Source organism: Xyrauchen texanus, chromosome 15 (genome assembly GCF_025860055.1).
Source record: "Xyrauchen texanus isolate HMW12.3.18 chromosome 15, RBS_HiC_50CHRs, whole genome shotgun sequence".
In the NCBI taxonomy this organism is placed as follows: Eukaryota; Metazoa; Chordata; class Actinopteri; order Cypriniformes; family Catostomidae; genus Xyrauchen; species Xyrauchen texanus.
This window is the reverse complement of record NC_068290.1, coordinates 25,039,103-25,058,915: the sequence shown is the minus strand read 5'-3', so window position 1 is coordinate 25,058,915 and position 19,813 is coordinate 25,039,103. Positions and strand designations below refer to the sequence as shown.

Here is a 19,813-nt window from a genome sequence, read left to right as displayed (position 1 = left end):
CAACTCCTTATCATTGAGTTATCATGATAAATTGCTAATTTGGTACTAGAAAATTACTTGCCATTATATCAAACACAGTTGAAAGCTATTTGGTTCATTAAATGAAGCTTAACATTGTCTTTGCGTTTGTTTGTTTTTGTTGCCACAGTATGCAATAGTCTGGCATGTCTTAAAGTCAATATTAGGTCAAAAATGACAAAAAACAAAAAATGCTTCTCTAGAAACTCCTCAGTCAATCATTGTTTTGAGGAAAGAAGGCTATACAATGCTTGAAATTGCCAAAACACTGAAGATTTCATATAAAGGTGTACACTGAAGTCTTCAAAGGCAAAGGACAACTGGCTCTAACAAGGACAGAAAGAGATGTGGAATGCCAGACGTACAACTAAACAAGAGTCTCTAGTTTGAGATATAGATGCCACACATATCCTGAATTCTACCCACTCAACACCAGTTTCATGTACAACAGTAAAGAGGAGACATGGGTGCAGGTCTTATGGGAAGAATTGCAAAGAAAAATACACTTTTAAAACAGAAAATCAAAAAGAAAGGTAAGATTGGGCAAATAAACACAGGCATTGGACTACAGATAATTGGAAAAGAGTGTTAAGGATCTTAACCCCATTGAGCTTTTGTGGGATCAGCTAGACTGTAAGGTGCATGAGAAGTGTCTGACAAGACAGCCACATCTATGGCAAGTGCTACAGGAAGTGTGGGGTGAAATGTCACCTGTGTATCTGGACAAACTGACAGCTAGAATACCAAGGATCTGCAAAGCTGTCATTGCTGTACGTGGAGGATTTCACACTTTGAAGTAGTTTAAGAAGTTCTAAACATTTTCTTTCAAATTATAATGGTAATTTTTTATGTTATGAATATCCTGACTATACATTGTGATCAGTTGAATGCCACTGTGGTGAATAAAAGTATCAATTTCTTTACATAAGAGCAAAATCTGTACATTATTCCAAACTTTGTCAGTGTATATTTGCGATGATTTGCTTAGCATGCTTTTCCTGCTGGACTGCATATTTTGTTCTGGACATCTAAGATAAAACACTGAATTATTCAAACAAGCAAGCTCATACATAAGTGAAAAATTGCTAATATTTCATAAAAAAACAAAGGTAAAACCAGATATGTTTTTGTTTTTGCTATTTGGGACTTATAGCAGCAGTGATCAGCATATAAAAAAGACGTTTGTATTTGATGTCTTTTAGATATCATATTTCGCTTTGTAATTCTTTTGAAAATCGAACAAAATAATCTGTGTAAAAAAATAAAATAAAAAATAAAATGTTTTAACTATGTTAAATAAATAAAACAAGTTTCTCAGAGCACTAGAAATATCAAAGTCAAAGTAAAATATATCTCACAGACAGTAAGCTCTTGTGGCTGCATACAAATGATAAAATACACAGATAAAGCATCAATTACACACCCAGTGCACATCACTTGCTCTTCATTTAGTTGCACCAGAGCTAAATAAGCTTGCCTTTGTCAGAAATGGAAAAAGACAGAAAAATAAATGGCCAATGCATCCACTTTTTCTAACCAAAATAACCTGAATGCACATTACATCATAATAACAACTTCTGAAAGTAGGAACTTCCAGAGAAGAATTAAAGGCAGCATACCTGACAGAGAGAGAAAAAGCAGACACAGACAAACAGCTGAGAGACAATAACAGTTACAGAGTCAACATAGGATGCTGGTGTTACTATGGAGACGTGTCAGATTAAGTCTATATCATCATCCCTACTGATTGATTATGTGCTCTGTCCCCACTAAACTCGCGGCTTCATCAGCTAATCATTTCCCTTAAATTCCAGTGTGTCTAAAAGGTCACTGTATCGTCTCTAACAACCCCATCATGAAAGAGAGTAAAATGGTCCATGCATTACTCTCTGGAACCGACTGATCAATCATCCATAATCAAAGCAATTGATAAGGTCAGAGAGGCCACTATAAGAATCCCCACTGGGCCTTATCTGTCTATTCATCTGTTATCCATGTGTAATGTTGCAGCCTCCGGTTGACCATGGGAGACAGGAGACACCAGACGCTCCTCACAGCCTGACAGCTCAGGGCAACACGGGTCAATCCAATCTCCCACTGAGCACGGGTGCGTTTGCAAGCAAGTCCAGTTCACGGAAACACCACAGATGATGGAAGTGTCCAGGCTTCGGGGCCAAATCACACCAGAGCATCCTTGATTTTTTTACCCAATGCTTGATTCCTCTCTCTTTTTCCATTTCTTTCTTAGCCATCCAGCTCTCTGACAGGGAATAGAGCCTTTGTGTCGCTCATTATTAACTGCACATCTGTAAAGTTTTGAGTGTGTGTGTGCATTTTTTTATTTTATTTTATATCCCCTATTCTCCCAATTTGGAATGCCCAATTCCCACTACTTGGTAGGTCCTCGTGGTGGCGTGGTTACTCACCTCAGTCCGGGTGGTGAAGGACAAGTCTCAGTTGCCTCCGCTTCTGACACAGTCAATCCGCGCATCTTATCACGTGGCTCGTTGTGCATGTTACCACGGAGACTCACAGCATGTGGAGGCTCATGCTACACTCCACGATCCACGCACAACTTACCACACGCACCATTGAGAGCGCAAAACCCTAATCGCGACCACAAAAAGGTTACCCTTTTTTTTATAATTTTTTTATTTAGTTTTTAAAAATAAACAAATAATTTTGTCCCTTATCTCAAGAATCAGTGTGTCAGATCAATCATCAAAGGCAGAAGATAGGGGAAAATAAAGTTATTTTTACCTTTTTAAAAGCCCTCCAAAAATAATCTGTCTCTGGTAAAACATCTTTGATAATATAATGAAGTTCACTTGAAATCTTTTGTTTGCTAGGACAACATTTTATTCAACATTAAGTATGAATGGATGTAAATGGGGGAACATGGTTTCTGCAGCCTAATCTCATGAAAATTATGTGACCGTGGCAACATTTATGCAAAATAAAATTATTACATGTATTGCGTCAGATCCGAGATGAAATGTTGCATTTGCATTGGTTTGGTAATGCAAATGTTAAAACATATCACTTTACAAGTCATGCCCTAAAGGAAAAGTGTTTTGATGTCATAAAATAGCAAATAGCAGGTGAAAAGTGATACTCTGCCCCTCTAGTGTTTATTTCACCAGGAAACTGCAATGATTCGTACAACAAACAACATAAAAATTATTTAGCAAAAATGTTGTTATAGTAATGCGATTCTATAAGACCAGGTTGCAAATTTGCCATCATACAGTGTAGTTATGGCATTTACCAGCAGGGGCTCATGGGGTAATGCGTACCAGCCTGGATCCTGTAGAAATGAAAGTCGAGCCTTTCAATAGAAAGGGCCAATTGCCTTTGTGATAAGTTTGATTACTCTCATGAACCAAATCAGCCGGAAAAAATACAGTTTTGTAGCAGGATTTTAGCTAAAGAAGCAAAATGTAGAATACGTCACTGTATGATTTTGTTGCCGATTTAAAATATTTCTTGAAACTTAATCTTTACAATCAGTTTCAGATATTTCCTACTTTTGTCATTTAATAGGAGCTGTTCTTGTCTGCCTGTTACATTCATAAGAAATATTTTCTCAGGGTCATTAGCAAGATGGCTGGCGAGTGAACTGACTTGCCTTAATCCTTAAAAGTTTAAAGTTTAAGTCATTTTATACAAATAAATCACCAATTTCAATTTCACATTCCTCTTTTGTTTTTTTTTTGCGATTCGCATTTCATCACCTACTGGGCAGGGAGGAGAATTAATATTAAAAAATGATCTGTTTCTCACCCACACCAGTGGGGATTTCTTTAAGACTGCAAGGGAAGCTCAGCTTCCCCTATAATGTCAAAAAAATAATGGTCAAATATGTACTATTGTGTAAACAATTTATTGACTAAAATTGCGTTAGAACACGTTCATCTCGAAGACGAGTTCGTTCAGAATCAGCTACATTACATATAGCAGGTCGGCTGACTCGATTTACTTCTCATACATTCCCGTAGCGTCAGTGCATTTCCCTGTTGAAGCCGAGCGTCCATTGACTTCAATGGGGCTGCTCTGAACAGTTTTTTCAGTGCTCGAAAATAGACGGTCATTGGATAAATGCTGCGATTATGTCCCGCCCACGGACGCTCAGCGTCTCTGGGGGTGAATGAGGAGTGGGCTGGCCCGGACTCCGGGCTTCCGCGTGATGATTGGAGGATCTGTGGAAAGACTGCATCTCCTTTTGATTGACAGCGAATCTGTACAATAAGAAGTCACTGAAGCTATTTCGCGCTCAGTCCCATCGCGGATTTCTCAAGTGTAGTCGAAAGACAAACTGCTGCAACCTATTTCTTTATATTTGTTTGGCGAAATTGCTAGTCAATTTGCATAATACATTTCACACAATTATACACCACATTCCTTGTTTCAGTTTTACCAAGTTTAATATATTAGAAAATGAGCTTCCCCTCTTTGAAAGACCAGCAGCCGCCACTGACCCACACCTATCATATCACTTATGAAGATATCGATTTAACCACTGGAGTCATATGGATTACTTTTATGCTGCCATTAAATGCTTTTTGGACCTTCAAAGTTCTAGTCACCATTCACTTGCATTGTATGGACCTACAGAGCTGAAATATTCTCTTAAAAAGCTTCATTTGTGTTCTGCAGAAGAAAGAAGGTCATACACATCTGGGGTGGCATGAGGGTGAGTAAATTATTCGAAAATTTTAAAAGGACTCACTCAGTCTGACTTCTAAATCCATCTGCTAAAATGTGTACACAGTAAACTCCGACAAGTGGAACACACCATTATACACTAATATAAGGCTACTATCATATTACTTTCAGCTAGTGTTGTGGAAGGAAAAGAGAGAGACCAAAAAACAAAACAAAAACTGAGGGAAAGAGGCAGCTGGTCCTCACGCCAGGTTGCAACTCAGAGCAATTAGAGCAGGCAGATGGCTAAATGGCCAAGAAAAATAAAATTCAGACACCAAACGACAGTGACAAGTGTGCCAGGAGCACAGAGATTCTGAACCCGTCAACTAAAAGAGAAAGAGAGGGAAAGTATGGAATCTAGGGCACAGCTACTACTGGAAGAAAAAGTCTGTTATGATATTAACAGCCACAATTCTATCAGGGTCATCTGATAATGTATAACACTGAAATTCTACCAGCAGAATACATTTAATGTGATACTAACTCTTTCAGTTTCACTCCACCTTCTTTTGCAGCTGCCTCACATGTGCTCTTGGTTACATTTAAACTTGTTGATATAAGATCTGTCAAGTTTGTGCAAACAAATAGGCTTTTTAAGGGCAAGGTTCCGGTGCAGTTGAAGCATGCGGATACTGTCGCTACTGTTGAAAACATGATGTTTACAGTATAACCTCAAGGGCAGAAACTCCAATACAAGCTAAACCACATTCCTGAGCTTTTTATAATGCATGTGGTTTTTAGTGCACTTTAGTCACATAGTTTTTTGTTATTTACGCACAGTGGCACTTCTGAAAGTGCACTTTTTAGTTTCAGTTTTTATTCAGGTGGTTACAGTACCACTTCTAAAAACTACACTTATTTGTTACATATTGTTTATATTAATGCAATTAAAGGGATAGTTCACCAAAAAATAAAATTCTTTCATAATTTACTCACCCTTATGTCATCCCAGATGTGTATGACTTTCTTTCTTCTTCTGAATACAAAGATTTTTTAAATAATATTTCAACTCTTTAGGTCTATACAATGCAAGTGAATGGTGAACAAAACTTTGAAGCTCCAAAAAGCACATTAAGGCAGCATTAAATAATCTTTAAGACTCCAGTGGTTAAATACACATTTTCAGAAGTGATATAAGAGTGGGTGAGACACTGATCTTTAGACCATTTTTACTATACATTTTCCTCACTGCACGAAGAATGTGAATCGCCAAAAAACGTAGTATGTAACAGTGAAAGTGGAGATTGATAGTAAAAAAGGACTTAAATATTGACCTGTCATTGGTCTCACACACCTATCATATTGCTTATTAAGACACGGATTAAACAGCTAGTTTTATGGATTACTTTTATGCTGCCTTTTATGTGCTTTTTGGAGCTCCAACAGCTTGGTACCCATTCACTTGCATTGTATGGACCTACAAAGCTGGGATAATTTTCTATAAAGCTTTGTGTTCAGCAGAAGAAAGTAAGACATACACAACTGGGATGGCATGTGAGTAAATGATGAGAGAATTTTCATTTTTGGGTGAACTATCCCTTTAAAACAACACTTCAGAAAGCGCACTTTTTTAGTTACATTGCTTTTTATTTACGCACTTACAGCGACAATTCTTAAAGTGCACTATTTAATTTACATACATATTTTTTAATTATGCAGTTACAGCGACACTTCTTAAAGTGCACTATTTAATTTACATACATATTTTTTAATTATGCAGTTACAGCGACACTTCTTAAAGTGCACTATTTAATTTACATACATATTTTTTAATTATGCAGTTACATCGACACTTCTGTAATTGTACTTTTTTGTTACGTTATTTTCCCTTTTTTTTTTTTTTCAATGACCTAGTTACTGTATGGCGACCATTCTCAAGTGCACAGTTGTTTTGATTACGTAGATACAGTGACATCTCTGGAAAGCAGTCAAACAAGCAAGAGTCTAGAAACTGCAACAGTGCAAAAATTATGATAAGAATGTTGTATACTTCGGCAGTCACACCTATTTTGCTTTACAATGGCAAAGGATTCAAAAATAAAGCTTTATGTTCACGCAATTCGCTAAGCCTATTTAGCTCCATTACAGTCCACAGTGTTTTCTGTGACAGGTCAAGAGAGACACACATTCACTCACCATTCACAACCCAGAAACCCAGACTGAAAAGACTGCAGGGAAACAAAGCACAAGGGATTTAATGGAGTCCCAGGACATTCAACACATACCAAGATCACTGTCAATTATCAGCAAGACTTTAATAATAGCAACCAAATAAAAAAATACAATATTACAAAGACTGCAATTTTAAAACATTTTCAGACAACCAAAACAAAAATTAAAAGCAACACATGGTGGTAAAGCATTTAGTACAGATGTATTTCTGTGTCCATGAGAAAGCACCGCTCAACAGTTTACAGCACAAACAATTTACAGGCAAAAAAATTACAGAAATAAAATAAACAACAGTAAAATCAACAGATATAAATCTCAACTAAAACTATTCATCCTTTATGCTCACAGCAGTGTTGTGTACATACACAAAGATGTGACTTCACCATTTAGCCTTGTTCTTCATCTTATGTTAATATATTTATATTTATATATAGAAGGGGGATATTTTGTGACAGGTAATATTAAGGCTTTTAAATGTGTGCGCGCACAAGGACGATAGTACATCTAAACCAGAAAGTGATGGACTATGTCATTGAGGAGACTACAACATTTCATTATTAAAGGAATAGTTCAGCAAAAACAAAAAGTGAAAAATTCATCATTTACACATCCTCAAGTTGTCCCAAACCTGTATGAATTTTCTTCTATGAAACACAAAAGGAGATGTTAGGCAGAATGACTTATTTTGTGCACAAAGGAGCAAAGAAATTCATATGGGTTTAGAATAAATGAGGGTAAGTGATGACAGAATTTCCATGGATGAACTATCCCTTTAAGATATCTCCAGAAATCTACTCAAACTCCCACCGCAGAGGTGGCTTCCTTAATATTCTCAAGGCATCCATTCCTTCATTACCGAACTCCTGGTGGAGATAGCGAGCTGGAAGGTCAGTGCGTTCTCATCTTATGAGATGAAATGCTTTGCATCTCCAAGAACGAGTGACGACATCCCTTCCTCTACTCTCACAATGAAAGGACTGCTTGCAGTCTGACCTTTCAATCAGGATCTAACTAGGTTGTGTTGAAGCCCGGCCTATTCAATGCCAGTCACACTGCCAGGCTGGAAGCAGATCAGAGCCATCAGTCCATCAGGGTCGAGACTGAATTGGCCTGTCAGACTGACCACCTTTTCAAAGGTGACGACAACTCTTTTAAATGTCATTGATCCAGACGTCACCCTAATAGGGCAGCTGAAACAAGATGACAACCCACAAAAAACAACACTACAGTACCCAGTGTGCCCGCTCATGGTCGGAAACAGAGAGGGACACTTATAGACTCAAGGGCAGCTACCCTGACAAATGATTTAAAGAGAGCAAGAGTGTGAGTATGTGTGTGATGTTCAGTTTAAATCACAGTGTGTATGTGTGTATGAGACCCTGAGGGCATAGAGGAATAACTCACTGCCCTCGAGTCAGACACCACACACACACACACACACACACACACACACACACAGCTGATAGAGAGCCTCCCCATGTGAAAGTGTATAAAGAACTCTTTATTTAGAGCAGTGGTAACCAATAGGTGAAATACAGTTGACACTGGATTACTGATATAAATGTGATATGTGCTCTCATATAGAAATTGGCCTTATTTATTCACACAAAGCCGTAGCTGACATGCACAACATTCTTCCTGGATATTAACCTCGCCCTGTCTCCTTATTTACAACATTTAGAAGTATAGACATTTGTCAGTTTTAAGAAAAATAAAATGTGTACATACAGTAGTTTACAATCACCTCACATCGTTCACTCATTGAAGAGCTTCATTTAATTTCCTCCCTGCTCCGCCATGAATCTTTCCCAACTGAGAGGAACAACACTTAAAGAAATAACAGAGCAAGAGATGCATAACTGCACTATTAGAGGAGAGGCATATTTAGCTGTGTGGCCATGGTAACCACCTTGGACGTGGAGTATAGTTATAAATATAGATTTGTTAGATGTACATAAGTGGATTCAATATCACTTCATAAATGAACACTACAAAAATAATTTTCTTAATTAGGGTTTTTGTTTTGTTTACAAGTTAAAATATCTAGACATCCTTTACATTTACTTTACAATATGGGTGATTCTTCACCAAACCTGTCAAGAAAATGTTCTGGTCCGAAATTACTCTTAAGCCAAAAGAAACAAATAAGAAATTATATTTTGCATAAAGAAAATTAAGATGTTCTACATTGTGGCATCATTTTCATGGCAGTTACGCAAATTTCTCCCCCATTCTCAATACTGCAATAACAAATATTATTAAAAACATCATTGTAATATACCTCAGTCCTGCATTTCATTTTTAAAGATTTTTAATGAATGTGAAAAAATAATTGTGCAACACCCTTTTACTTTAATAAAGTAAAAAAAAAAAAAAAAAAAAAAAAAAAGACTTATGGTTATGAGAATCATCATTTAAAACAATGTCAATAGCAAATGTAAAACCTCCGAATGCATTATGGTACCATGGGGTAAAATGTGCTTTAGAGTACTCAAAATGACAACATGATGCCAACATTTCTAACGGTCCTAAATGTATGCTTCATTTTCCTTAAGCAAAATGTAATTGCTATTTGTTATGCAATGATTTGGGGTTCACCAGCACCTACACCAGATTTAGTGAGAATCCCTTATTTAGCAAAACTGAGACTTATTAAGCTTTTTATATCCTACTGGAAATTATTTAATTTATTCGATTTTTTTTAAAGCATGAATTGAACAAAATGTTGTGAGGTTTAAGCGTAAAACAAGAAAAATTATTATTTCTAAGAATACATCTTAATACTGGACCTTAAACAATAACACTTCTCGAGTATATTGTTTCAAGGATGTTTAGGTATTTTAACTGGAAAACAAGACAAAAATGTTTCAGAAAAATATTTAGTTTTTTTGCACTATACTGTAGTTCTAATTCTATTTAGTTGGATGTATTATATGATGGATTCTTTCCTCTAATGTGACATTTAAACCCTGACATGCCTTGTTTGTATTCTTACAGTGATATGCTACAGTACATTGTTTTTATGGTTTATCACAATAGGCCTCATCTAACGCATAGGGAAACTGTAAATGTGCAGGAATAACCTTTCTCTACCTAAAAACTCACACTGCGTTGAACCCATCTAGAACATTGTTTTCCCAGAAAAACGCACACATCATTCATTAACTTTTGATTTGATTAGCCTTGGAACCAACTGATTCACTTGTGAGTCAGGTCACATGATTCAGCTATTGAGTGCTGTATAATGAGTGTCTCAGAGTGAACTGTACACTTATCTCAAGACAGAGAAGTGTAAGGGTAAATTACAGGAAGGAAAGTCATAGTCGTGACTTATAATATTAGACAGGAAAATAGCAGTTTGATTGATTGTGTAATATATGAAAAGCACTGTTCATCTTTGACTTATTCAAAATCTACACAAAAGACACAAGGAAAAATTCCACAGAAATGAGAGACAGATGTAGGGAAAAGGCAGAAAGTGTGTGCTCCACCCAAACTCAACATTGTTGAGTGAATCAAGTCTGAAGTAATTAAATCATGATCAACAGAAATGGAAAAACTTGGATAACCAACAGCACAGTGGATTTAAATTCAACTTCATGTGTGTGCATGTCATATATATTACGGTGCGTCAACATCTGAAGTTTCGGATTACTCTTAGGACCTGTCACCATGGCGACTAGATCAATAATTAGGAATTGAAAGCGTGACAGCTTTGCCTTTATTAGTCTGTATTTCCTTTACCCGATCCTTCAGTGCTTCAAACTGTGCTATATCCAGCATATCAATTCATCCATTCATTAATGCAATCCGTCCATTAGTCCGTTCTCTCATGGTATTTGATGTCATCATTTGTTTTTTACATTAAAATTAATATTCATTAAGAGGAAGAAATACATTCCTGCTGGAGGAGGTCCAGTGTTCTTTCTTAATCTTTCTTTATTCAGTCGCTCACCCGCTCAGAACCTCTCTCTCCTCTCTTCTTACACATAGACAGCAGTCCGTGAGATCACAGAGCCATCCCTCTGGGACTCCATATCATCATCGATGTCATCATCATGTGGGCGGAGCTGTAGGATGGGTCCGCCTCCAGTGAAATGGTCATATCGCTCATCCTCTTCTTCCAGTTCATCGAACTTCTTCCTTTCTATCTCATCTATCTCTCTGCTAAGCAAAATATCTTCCGCAGTGTGAGTATGTGTGGTCTCAAGTAGCGCCATGCCCCCTGGATGCATGCCCTGATTGGCTGCTTTCTCATTAAGCCCCACCTCTCCTCGGTAAATGGGTGTGTTGTTGTTTCCGTTGTTTCCTGTGCCATTCTTACTGGATTTGGCAGAGCTGAAGAGGCGAGTAAAGGAGTCGTAGGGAGCACCGGTTGGTTTGCCGGTACCACGGTAACCATGTTGTTGGCGGCGGTTATGGGTAACCAGATAGAAGATAAGACCGCCGATCAGTAAGATGGCCAGGAGACATGCGAAGATCACGCCTGCGATCACACCCACATTTGAGGTGGAAGGTGATTTTTCTAGAGATAGAAAGACGAAAAGAGAAAAGAAAAGAAATAACAGAAACAGAATTAGACAGGCTACATGAAAGGGAAATGGGAGGTCAAATGTTATAAAGGATATTTCATACAAAAATTAAAATGATGTTATCATTTACTCTACAAACTTGTATGACTTTCTATGTTGGAGCACAAAAGTAGAAATTCGGAAGTGCTGGTCACACTTTTTAATCCAGTTACAATTAATGGGAAAGGAAGCTTTCAAGCTTCAAAAAGGACACAAAAGCAGCGTAAAAGTGATCCAAATGACTTGTGTGCTATTTTCCAAGTCATATGAAGCCAAACAATAGCGTTGTGTGAGAAAGACATTAAATCTTTATTCATCAACTTGACTAGATCATGGAATTAGTGATCAGCCCAATTCATGAATTAATCATTCAGGCTGCTTTAGTGTACCAGATAAACTGATTCAATAAAAAGATCAAACTCAAAAGAATGCTTCATTCACAAATCAGACATGGTAACTTCTCTTATGAATATGCCAAGGCAAGCTATCAAGTACTGTTTTAGTCCATTCCACACTTTTCACTTATATCAAATATTTTTCTTTAATATTTTAGAAATAGTTGGAATTGACTTCAAATGAGAGATTTATCTTTAAAGATTTATTTTTAGATTTGATCCATGTTATTCCACATAAACTAAGGCTATATAAATACAAAATATCTGAAAAAAAAAAGAAAAAAGATTTTGGTGGGCTTATCGGGTGAATTTACCCTATCAGTTCATCACACAAAGCTATCGTATGACTATATCAGACATTATATATATATACACACACCAGTACACACACACACACACACTTCTGAAAAAGTTGGGACAGTTTGAAAAACACTAATAAAAACAAAAAAGGAGTGATTTGTCAATTATATTCACATTATATGATGTTTAACCTTTCATTTTGTTTTTAAATGTACAGTAATTTCAAATCAGATGATTGCAACATGCTCCAAAAATATTGGGACAAGTGTTTACCACTGTAAAACTTCTTCTAATAACACTTATTAAGCATTTGGGCACTGAAGACACAAATTTGTTAAGTTTAGAAAGTGGAATTTCCCCCATTCATCCATTATGTAGATCTTTAGCTGCACAATTGTCTGGGGTTTTAGTTGCCGTATTGTGCACTTTATAATGAGCCACACATTCTCAATTAGAGATGGTCAGGACTGCAGGCAGTCCAATCTAGCACCCACACTCTCTGCTGACACAGCCATGCACTTGAAATCCAGGCAGTATGTGGTTTGAAGTCATCTTGCTGGAAAATGCAGGGACATCCCTGGAAAAGAGGTTGCTGGATGGAAGTATATGTTGCACCAAAAGTTTAACATATCTGTCTGCATTCATGATGTTCTCACAGATGTGCGAGTTACCCATGCTATGGGCACTGACACACTCCTGGTCCATACAGACACTGGCTTTTATACCTGACGCTAATAACAGCTTGGATGGTCCATTTCCTCTTTGACCCGGATAACACGACAGCTGTGTTTTTCAAAAACTATTTGAAATGTCAAAAAACACAGTTCATCTGTTCTACTTTCCATCTAAGATGAGATTGAGCCCAGAGAAGTCGGCAGCGCTTCTGGACAGTGTTGATGTAGGGCTTCTGCTTTACATAGTAAAGTCTTAACTTGCATCTGTGGATGCAGCGGCGAATGGAGTTGACTAAAAAAGGTTTACCGTAATTTCCGGACTATAAGCCGCAACTTTTTTCCCACGCTTTGAACCTCGCGGCTTATACAATGACGCGGCTAATATATGGATTTTTCCCGCTTTCAAATTTTATAAAAAAAAAAAGAAGAACATTCTGTGACGTGCTCAGTTTTTTGGCGGCGTGAAGCTTTCATTAGACCAATGAAATTGCCGAACGGGTTAAGGTCAAAACAACTTTTTTTGTTTACTGTTTAGATTAAATCGAAGCGCTCAAACTTCCCATCATTCTGATTACGGTAGTAATTTTGTCACCCTCACCATGGCAAAGACATGGAGAAACGCATATGATGCTGCTTTCAAGTTGAAGGCGATTGATCTGGCTGTTGCACGGGAGCTTGGTCTTAATGAGTCGATGATAAGACGTTGGAAACAGCAGCGTGATGAATTGACTCAGTGCAAAAAGACAACTAAATCTGAGGCTATTCAACTCCGACACCGAAGGAGATGACTTCAGTGGTTTCATGTGCACAAGAGGAGGAAGATAGTGACCAATGACTTTCTTGGTAGGCTACTGTTTACTGCAAATGTTTTATTACAAGCCGTGTGTGGCAGCGGGGGCGTGGTCAAGCGCCTGTCCGGGAGAGAAAAGCTGAAAGGGCGCTTACACCTGCGCTAAATTATGTCTAACACCGGTGTCTAATTTCAAGTGCCCTGCTTCACGTGTCCTTCTTGGGAAAACTGTCACACTGGCACCAGTGTGACAGTTTTCAGCAGGGCACTTGACGTTCCAGTTAAGGCTTTTAATGGCCACAGCAATGTTTACAATCAATTTTATAAAGTTTCTCAATTCCTCTATGCGCCAACACTAGACTGACGTGTGTCACTCTCTCAGCTCTGTGGCTGCTGCCTTTTTATGACGCTCTCCCCATGCTTACTGAAATTAGACACCGGTGTTAGACATAATTTAGCTCAGGTGTAAGCGCTTACCGCTTTTCTCTCCGGACGGGCGCTTGACCACGCCCGCTGCCACACCGTGTTTCGTTAAAGCCTGAGTAAAGTTAATTTGTTTCAATGTACCGGTTGGCACCTGCGGCTTATAGACAGGTGCGGCTTATTTATGTTCAAAATAATATTTTATTTAAAAATCAGTGGGTGCGGCTTATATTCAGGTGCGCTCAATAGTCCGGAAATTACGGTACTAAAGTTATCCCAAACCCATGTTATATTCATGATATCCATTACAGATTAATTATGTTTTTTAAGACAGAGCATTCAGAAGTGGTTTTTATCTTGCCCTTTATGCACCGAGATTTTACCAGATTCCTTGAATCTTTTAACTATATTGTGCACTGTAGAGGGTGAAATGCCCAAAATCCTTCCAAATTGTCTTTGAGGAATATTGGTCTCAAAGTGCTGGATTATATGTTAAAGCATCTCTTGGCAAATTGACTAGTCTTAAATGATCCTTGCTCTTGAAGGACTAGGCTGTTTTTGGAGGGTCCTTATATACTATGACACGATTGCCTCACCTGTTTACCATCTCGTTTCACATTGCCTTATTTCAACTCGTTAAATTGTTATTAGTCTTAAATTGCTTTCTAAATTTTTGGAGTGTGTTGCAATCATCTGATTTGAAATGACTGTACATTTAAAAAAAATAAAAAATTAAATTGACAAGGAAAAACCTAAATTATATAATGTGTAGTTTTAGTGCTTTCAAAAAAGGGTGAAAATAATTAACAAATAACTCCTTTTTGTTTTTATTAGCATTGTTCTTACCGTCCCAAATTTTCAGAATTGGGGTTGTATTTACACATGTATTTATCGGTATGTGTGTATATACACATAACGACTGTATACTGTATATATTATTTTCTTTTACATAATTTATTTGACTTAAAACGCACCAGTCCCCATTAATTATAATTGCATGGAAAACAGTAGCCAGTATATTACTCAAATTTCTTCTTTTGTGTATCACAGAAGCCAATATTGTTTGGAACAATACTAGGGTGAGAAAATGATGCAACAATTTTCATTTCTGGATGAACCAATCCTATAAGAGACAGAGGGGGAAAATGATTTCCAGTTCCTCACACTCTGTTGCAGTGACAAAGTGCAAATTCTGTGTGTAAGTGTGTGTGTGTGTGTGTGTGTGTGTGTAGGGTTGCTGCAGAGTTTTTAAAATCAAATGTAACTTTTAAGACCTTTTTCAAGACCTGAAAAAAAAAAACAAATACCGTATCCCCATACCAAAACAAACCCACACAATCTCAAAATAAATCATGTATCACAGCCTCTTACTTAAACAGGCAGGGCTTAACATTGCTTATCAGTATCAATTCAAATTGGTTTATGTATTATATAAGTAAATATAAATTAGAGGTCGACCGATATAGCATTTTGCTGATAAGATAATTTTTACCAATATTTTTTCAAATTGGTAGCCTATATTAAATGTTCTTAGTCTTTACTTCCTGTGATGGGAAGGCCAGACAGAAGCTAGAAGAGTCCAAATTCAATTCATATATACCAATAAACGGTGTGGGGGGGGGGGGTGTAAAGGTTGAATTCATAGCAGGGAACTTTTAACTTTTAAGGCACTTTAACTTTTAAATACGCCGGGGACACTTATTTTGAAATGTTTGCGCTTCACTGCTTCCTGCTTCATTCAAACAAATAAGGGAAATAAAATGTGTTCTCCTACAATAATCTACTACGTATTACAATATAAACAATTAAAAGTAAACATTGTCATATTTCATCAACACTACACCATCATCATTAACGGTTGATCATTAGTGATCGCTTGTCATAAATTTCCAATATGGCTTAATGATCGTGAACTGCTCTGCAATAGCTGAAAACACTCACAAGCCCCGCATGCTTGGGAGAAAATACAGTGCCACATTTTCACTTTGAAGAATGCAATTAAATCATATAAAAAGTTTGATAATCACATTAGGTCATATCACGATTCCTGTCTTTCCACCCCCAAACTTAAGACCTCTTTAAATTATTATTAAGACGTATGTTGTATCATTTAAGATTTTTAAGACTTTTTGTTTTACCTTAAATTTTGTCTAATTGAATTTAAGACATTTTAAGACTTCAAGGATCCGCAGGAACCCTGGTGTGTGTGTGCCCGTGTGTCGTTGCATGCTGGAGTGCATTCAATACATGTGGAAGGGTGACATTTCTGTCAAGTTCCTTAAGGGGAACTGCTTTACATAAGGCCAGTTTGCGGCATTGCCACATAAACCACACAATAAAGAGGGAAACTCAGCACCAACATGAAGACTCAACATACAACAGAGGAGAAAGAATGATGGAAAAAATGGATGCATGGATGGATAGACAGATGGATGAGAGCACGTATGAGAGGAGGCTTGGATTGACAGGGGGAGACAGCAGACAGACAAATCGGCCTTGAAGCCACAAACACACAACAGCACATAGCAGCTTCTACTCACTACTAAATAAGAGCGTGCACGCGTGTGCTTGTTGCGTTAAAATGAGTATGTTAAGATGTAACTAGCACTGCTGAAAGAGAGCAATGCATGTGTTAACACACACACAAGAAAACATGCACAAGCAAATGCCACCCCTCACCCAAAATAAAAACATTGTCAACTCTTTCAAGTGTCAAGCATCTCACACTTGGGTTACAGTTAATTGAATGAATAATCGAGATTATGATTACAGCTTTCACAATTAACTAATCATGAAAAGTGTCAACTTCGGCATTACATGTAGGTCTACTCAAGCTATATACACACATTTTTTTTTTGCAGTGGTTGAGCATTGTAACCAATCACAGACATGTCCCCATGTTCCTAATTTGTGTATAATTTATTAAAAATGTGAATAACATTAATCATGCTACTAAGAGGCCCAATATGGTGTATAATGATGTATAAAACCACAATAAATCAGGAATACAATTCTCAGCTTGTTTAGGATGTACAGCTTACATAAAGAATAGGCCAAAGAAAATAAGTATTGTAATGTAAATCCTACCAATCGAAATGAATTACAATCACAGGGAAATAATAAACAATTCAGATTTTGTCATAATCTGAGGAGGAGACAGGAATAAGAATGTCTTACTGCCTCAGTCAATGTGTTTTTCCTGTCTCTCCTACACACACACACACACACACACACACACACACACACACACACACACACACACCTACACACATCATCACCTCCCACTCTTTCATGTTGTTCTGATCTTTGAATCAATCTCATGCTGCCTTCCCTAGTCCTCTGAATTATACATGATAGTCTGATCACATAGTGGCCACACACACACACACACACACACACACACACACACACACACACACACACACACACGCAATGCACAAATCCAAATTATTTGATTACTGCAAGATTTTATGCTCACACAGAACAAGAGGAATAATGTCTGTTCTAAACTGCAAAAGATTAAGCATAACTCCCCACTGAGGGCAAGAACAAAATTATCACTAGGTATTAAACATTTTCTGAGGAAATAGTGGGTGTTGCTTGCCTGTGCAAAAGTCAAGATGCTGGGGTGTTGATATGGGGATTCTTGGGTGTTCCGAGTGGTTTTAGCATGTTGATATGTGCTTGTTAAATGGCTGCTTAATGGCCCAAGTCAAAAGAGTCCACCTCAAGTCACATTGTGGTCCTGAATATGGCTCATACCCCTCCTTCAATATAAGTAAATAAAAATTGTTTTGCCCTTTTTATAGCACAAACGGCACAAGGAAACAACTTTACTTAGACCTGAAACATACTCAATTACGTGAACGCTTCAAGCTAGTTGCAAAATGTCAGACCACAATACAAAAGTGCACTATAGCTGACATTAACTCAAACTTTTGTCTTTGTTTTCTCATTCGGGTCAACTATGTCATGGTGTAGCAACAGGTTATATCTAGCAGCCTGACAAATAACACATCCAGGTTAACAGCACAGACATTTGATAATAATAATGCCCCTCTTTAATACTGAGGTTTGTTCCTGCCTCAGTAACGCAAGAACGCAATTACAAACAATGGGACCGTGCATTTGCAAAGCATTGGCCAAGCATTTGTGTAGAGTACTGTATGTTTCTGGCCTTAAGTAGGAGCAAAAGTAACAGTGCTGTTTGCCTTAGCAAACACAACTAATTATACTGATGTAGTTTCATTTTCTTTCTCCAAGCATTGGCAGTATATTAATAAATGTACGTATTAGTTCTCTGAAAGAGTCTAAGTGAATGGCTGTATGAAGTGGATGAATTAATCCTTTCTCTTGGAGCTTTTTCCCAAGCACGGAGGAGGAAAAAAATCTATCACTTCTGATATGCCTCACTTCGTCTCTATTCTTATTTTCTGTCACTGCATTGGACAGAGAGAGGGACAAAGCAGAGGAGATTTTTTCATGGCAGCTGGAAAGAGAACATGGCAGAATCCACAGTTGAAAATGAATGAGGGAAGAGATAGTAGACATTATTACACTTATTGTACACTTATTATACATATTGAAAAACGATCCCTCAAATTTTGGACACACCTAAATTTAAGTTCCCCTAACACACTGCAACATGAAGCCCTTAAACCCAAGAGCTGAAGCCTAAAACCAGTCCCCTTTGTCAGCTGTCTCTGAAACTCACAAACCCTCTAACAACTAACAAACACCAGTTTCACACCAGCACTGCTGAACTAAACCAGATCAGAATAAACCAAATCATAAAAGAAAGCAAAAATTCATATTTTTGGGAAATGAAAGTAAAAACCAAAGCAAATTGGAATGTTATCTGGCCCTAAACAGAACATATAATCTGACATATTATCTGCACACTGTAAGAGATCCAAAACAGAGACCCCCCCCCAAAATACAGACTCAGTGATCACAGACTGAACATAGAAAAAGGCCGACACAGACAAACATGGCTTCCAAAGGAAGAACAAGTCTGTGCTCACTGTGACATGGGTGAGGTCGAGACAGAAACACACTTTCTCCTTCACTGTGAGAAAAGTACAGAGGTGAGAGAGAGATACCTCCACAAACTCTCAAACCTCATACCACAGTTTTCCAGTTGGGCAGAAACAGATCAGATGCTGGTGTTACTGGGGGAGGACCATCATGCATCAGTTGCAGCTAAATTCATTTTTGAGATGCACACCCTCAGAAACCAATTACTGCCTTAATGTACTTCATTCACAGTACTTTTATTTTCTTATGTTCATAATGTCCTGTTAAATGCTTATTTTAATTTATAGTGTATAGTGTATATTGTTATTATATTTTTTATTTTATTTGATTCATTACCTGGAACCTTATTTTAATTCTATCTTTATTGTTATTTGTTGCCATTATATTATTATTATTTGTCTTGTCATTATCTGTTTTGTCTATTAATGCTTTGGCAATATTGTATGTAAACACAATCATGCCAATAATGTACATTTAAATTGAGAGAGAGAGAGAGAGAGAGGTTGAATCTGGGTTAACCAGGCTTGCCTGAAAGCTACATGAGGCTGAGTGTTGAGAATTGATTTGGATTGGAAGTTGGATTCTCTGCTCTGGCTGAGGTTCCTTCCCACAAGCAGCAGTGCACTTCAAAAACATGCTTGGAGGTATCTCTGTACCACTCACTTTCAGGAAAAACACAGAGACAAGATCTGTGCGTGCCGACCTTAGTCGCCATGGAGATTGTTG

At 37.5% G+C, this 19,813-nt stretch overlaps 1 protein-coding gene across 3 annotated transcripts in view; it reads right to left on the bottom strand.

Annotated features, from left to right (window-relative positions):
- Positions 1–19,813, bottom strand: part of LOC127655841 (nectin-2-like) — a 110,012-nt gene that overhangs the window by 46,379 nt on the left and 43,820 nt on the right. The window contains exon 7 of one of the 3 annotated variants that reach the window (XM_052143845.1): positions 6,726–11,422. The exons of the other annotated variants lie outside the window; for them this stretch is intronic. Coding sequence (XP_051999805.1) covers positions 10,881–11,422 — 542 coding nt within the window. The 3' untranslated portion in view covers positions 6,726–10,880. Of the gene's footprint in view, positions 1–6,725; positions 11,423–19,813 lie in introns of those variants that run through there. 3 annotated transcript variants of the gene reach the window in all.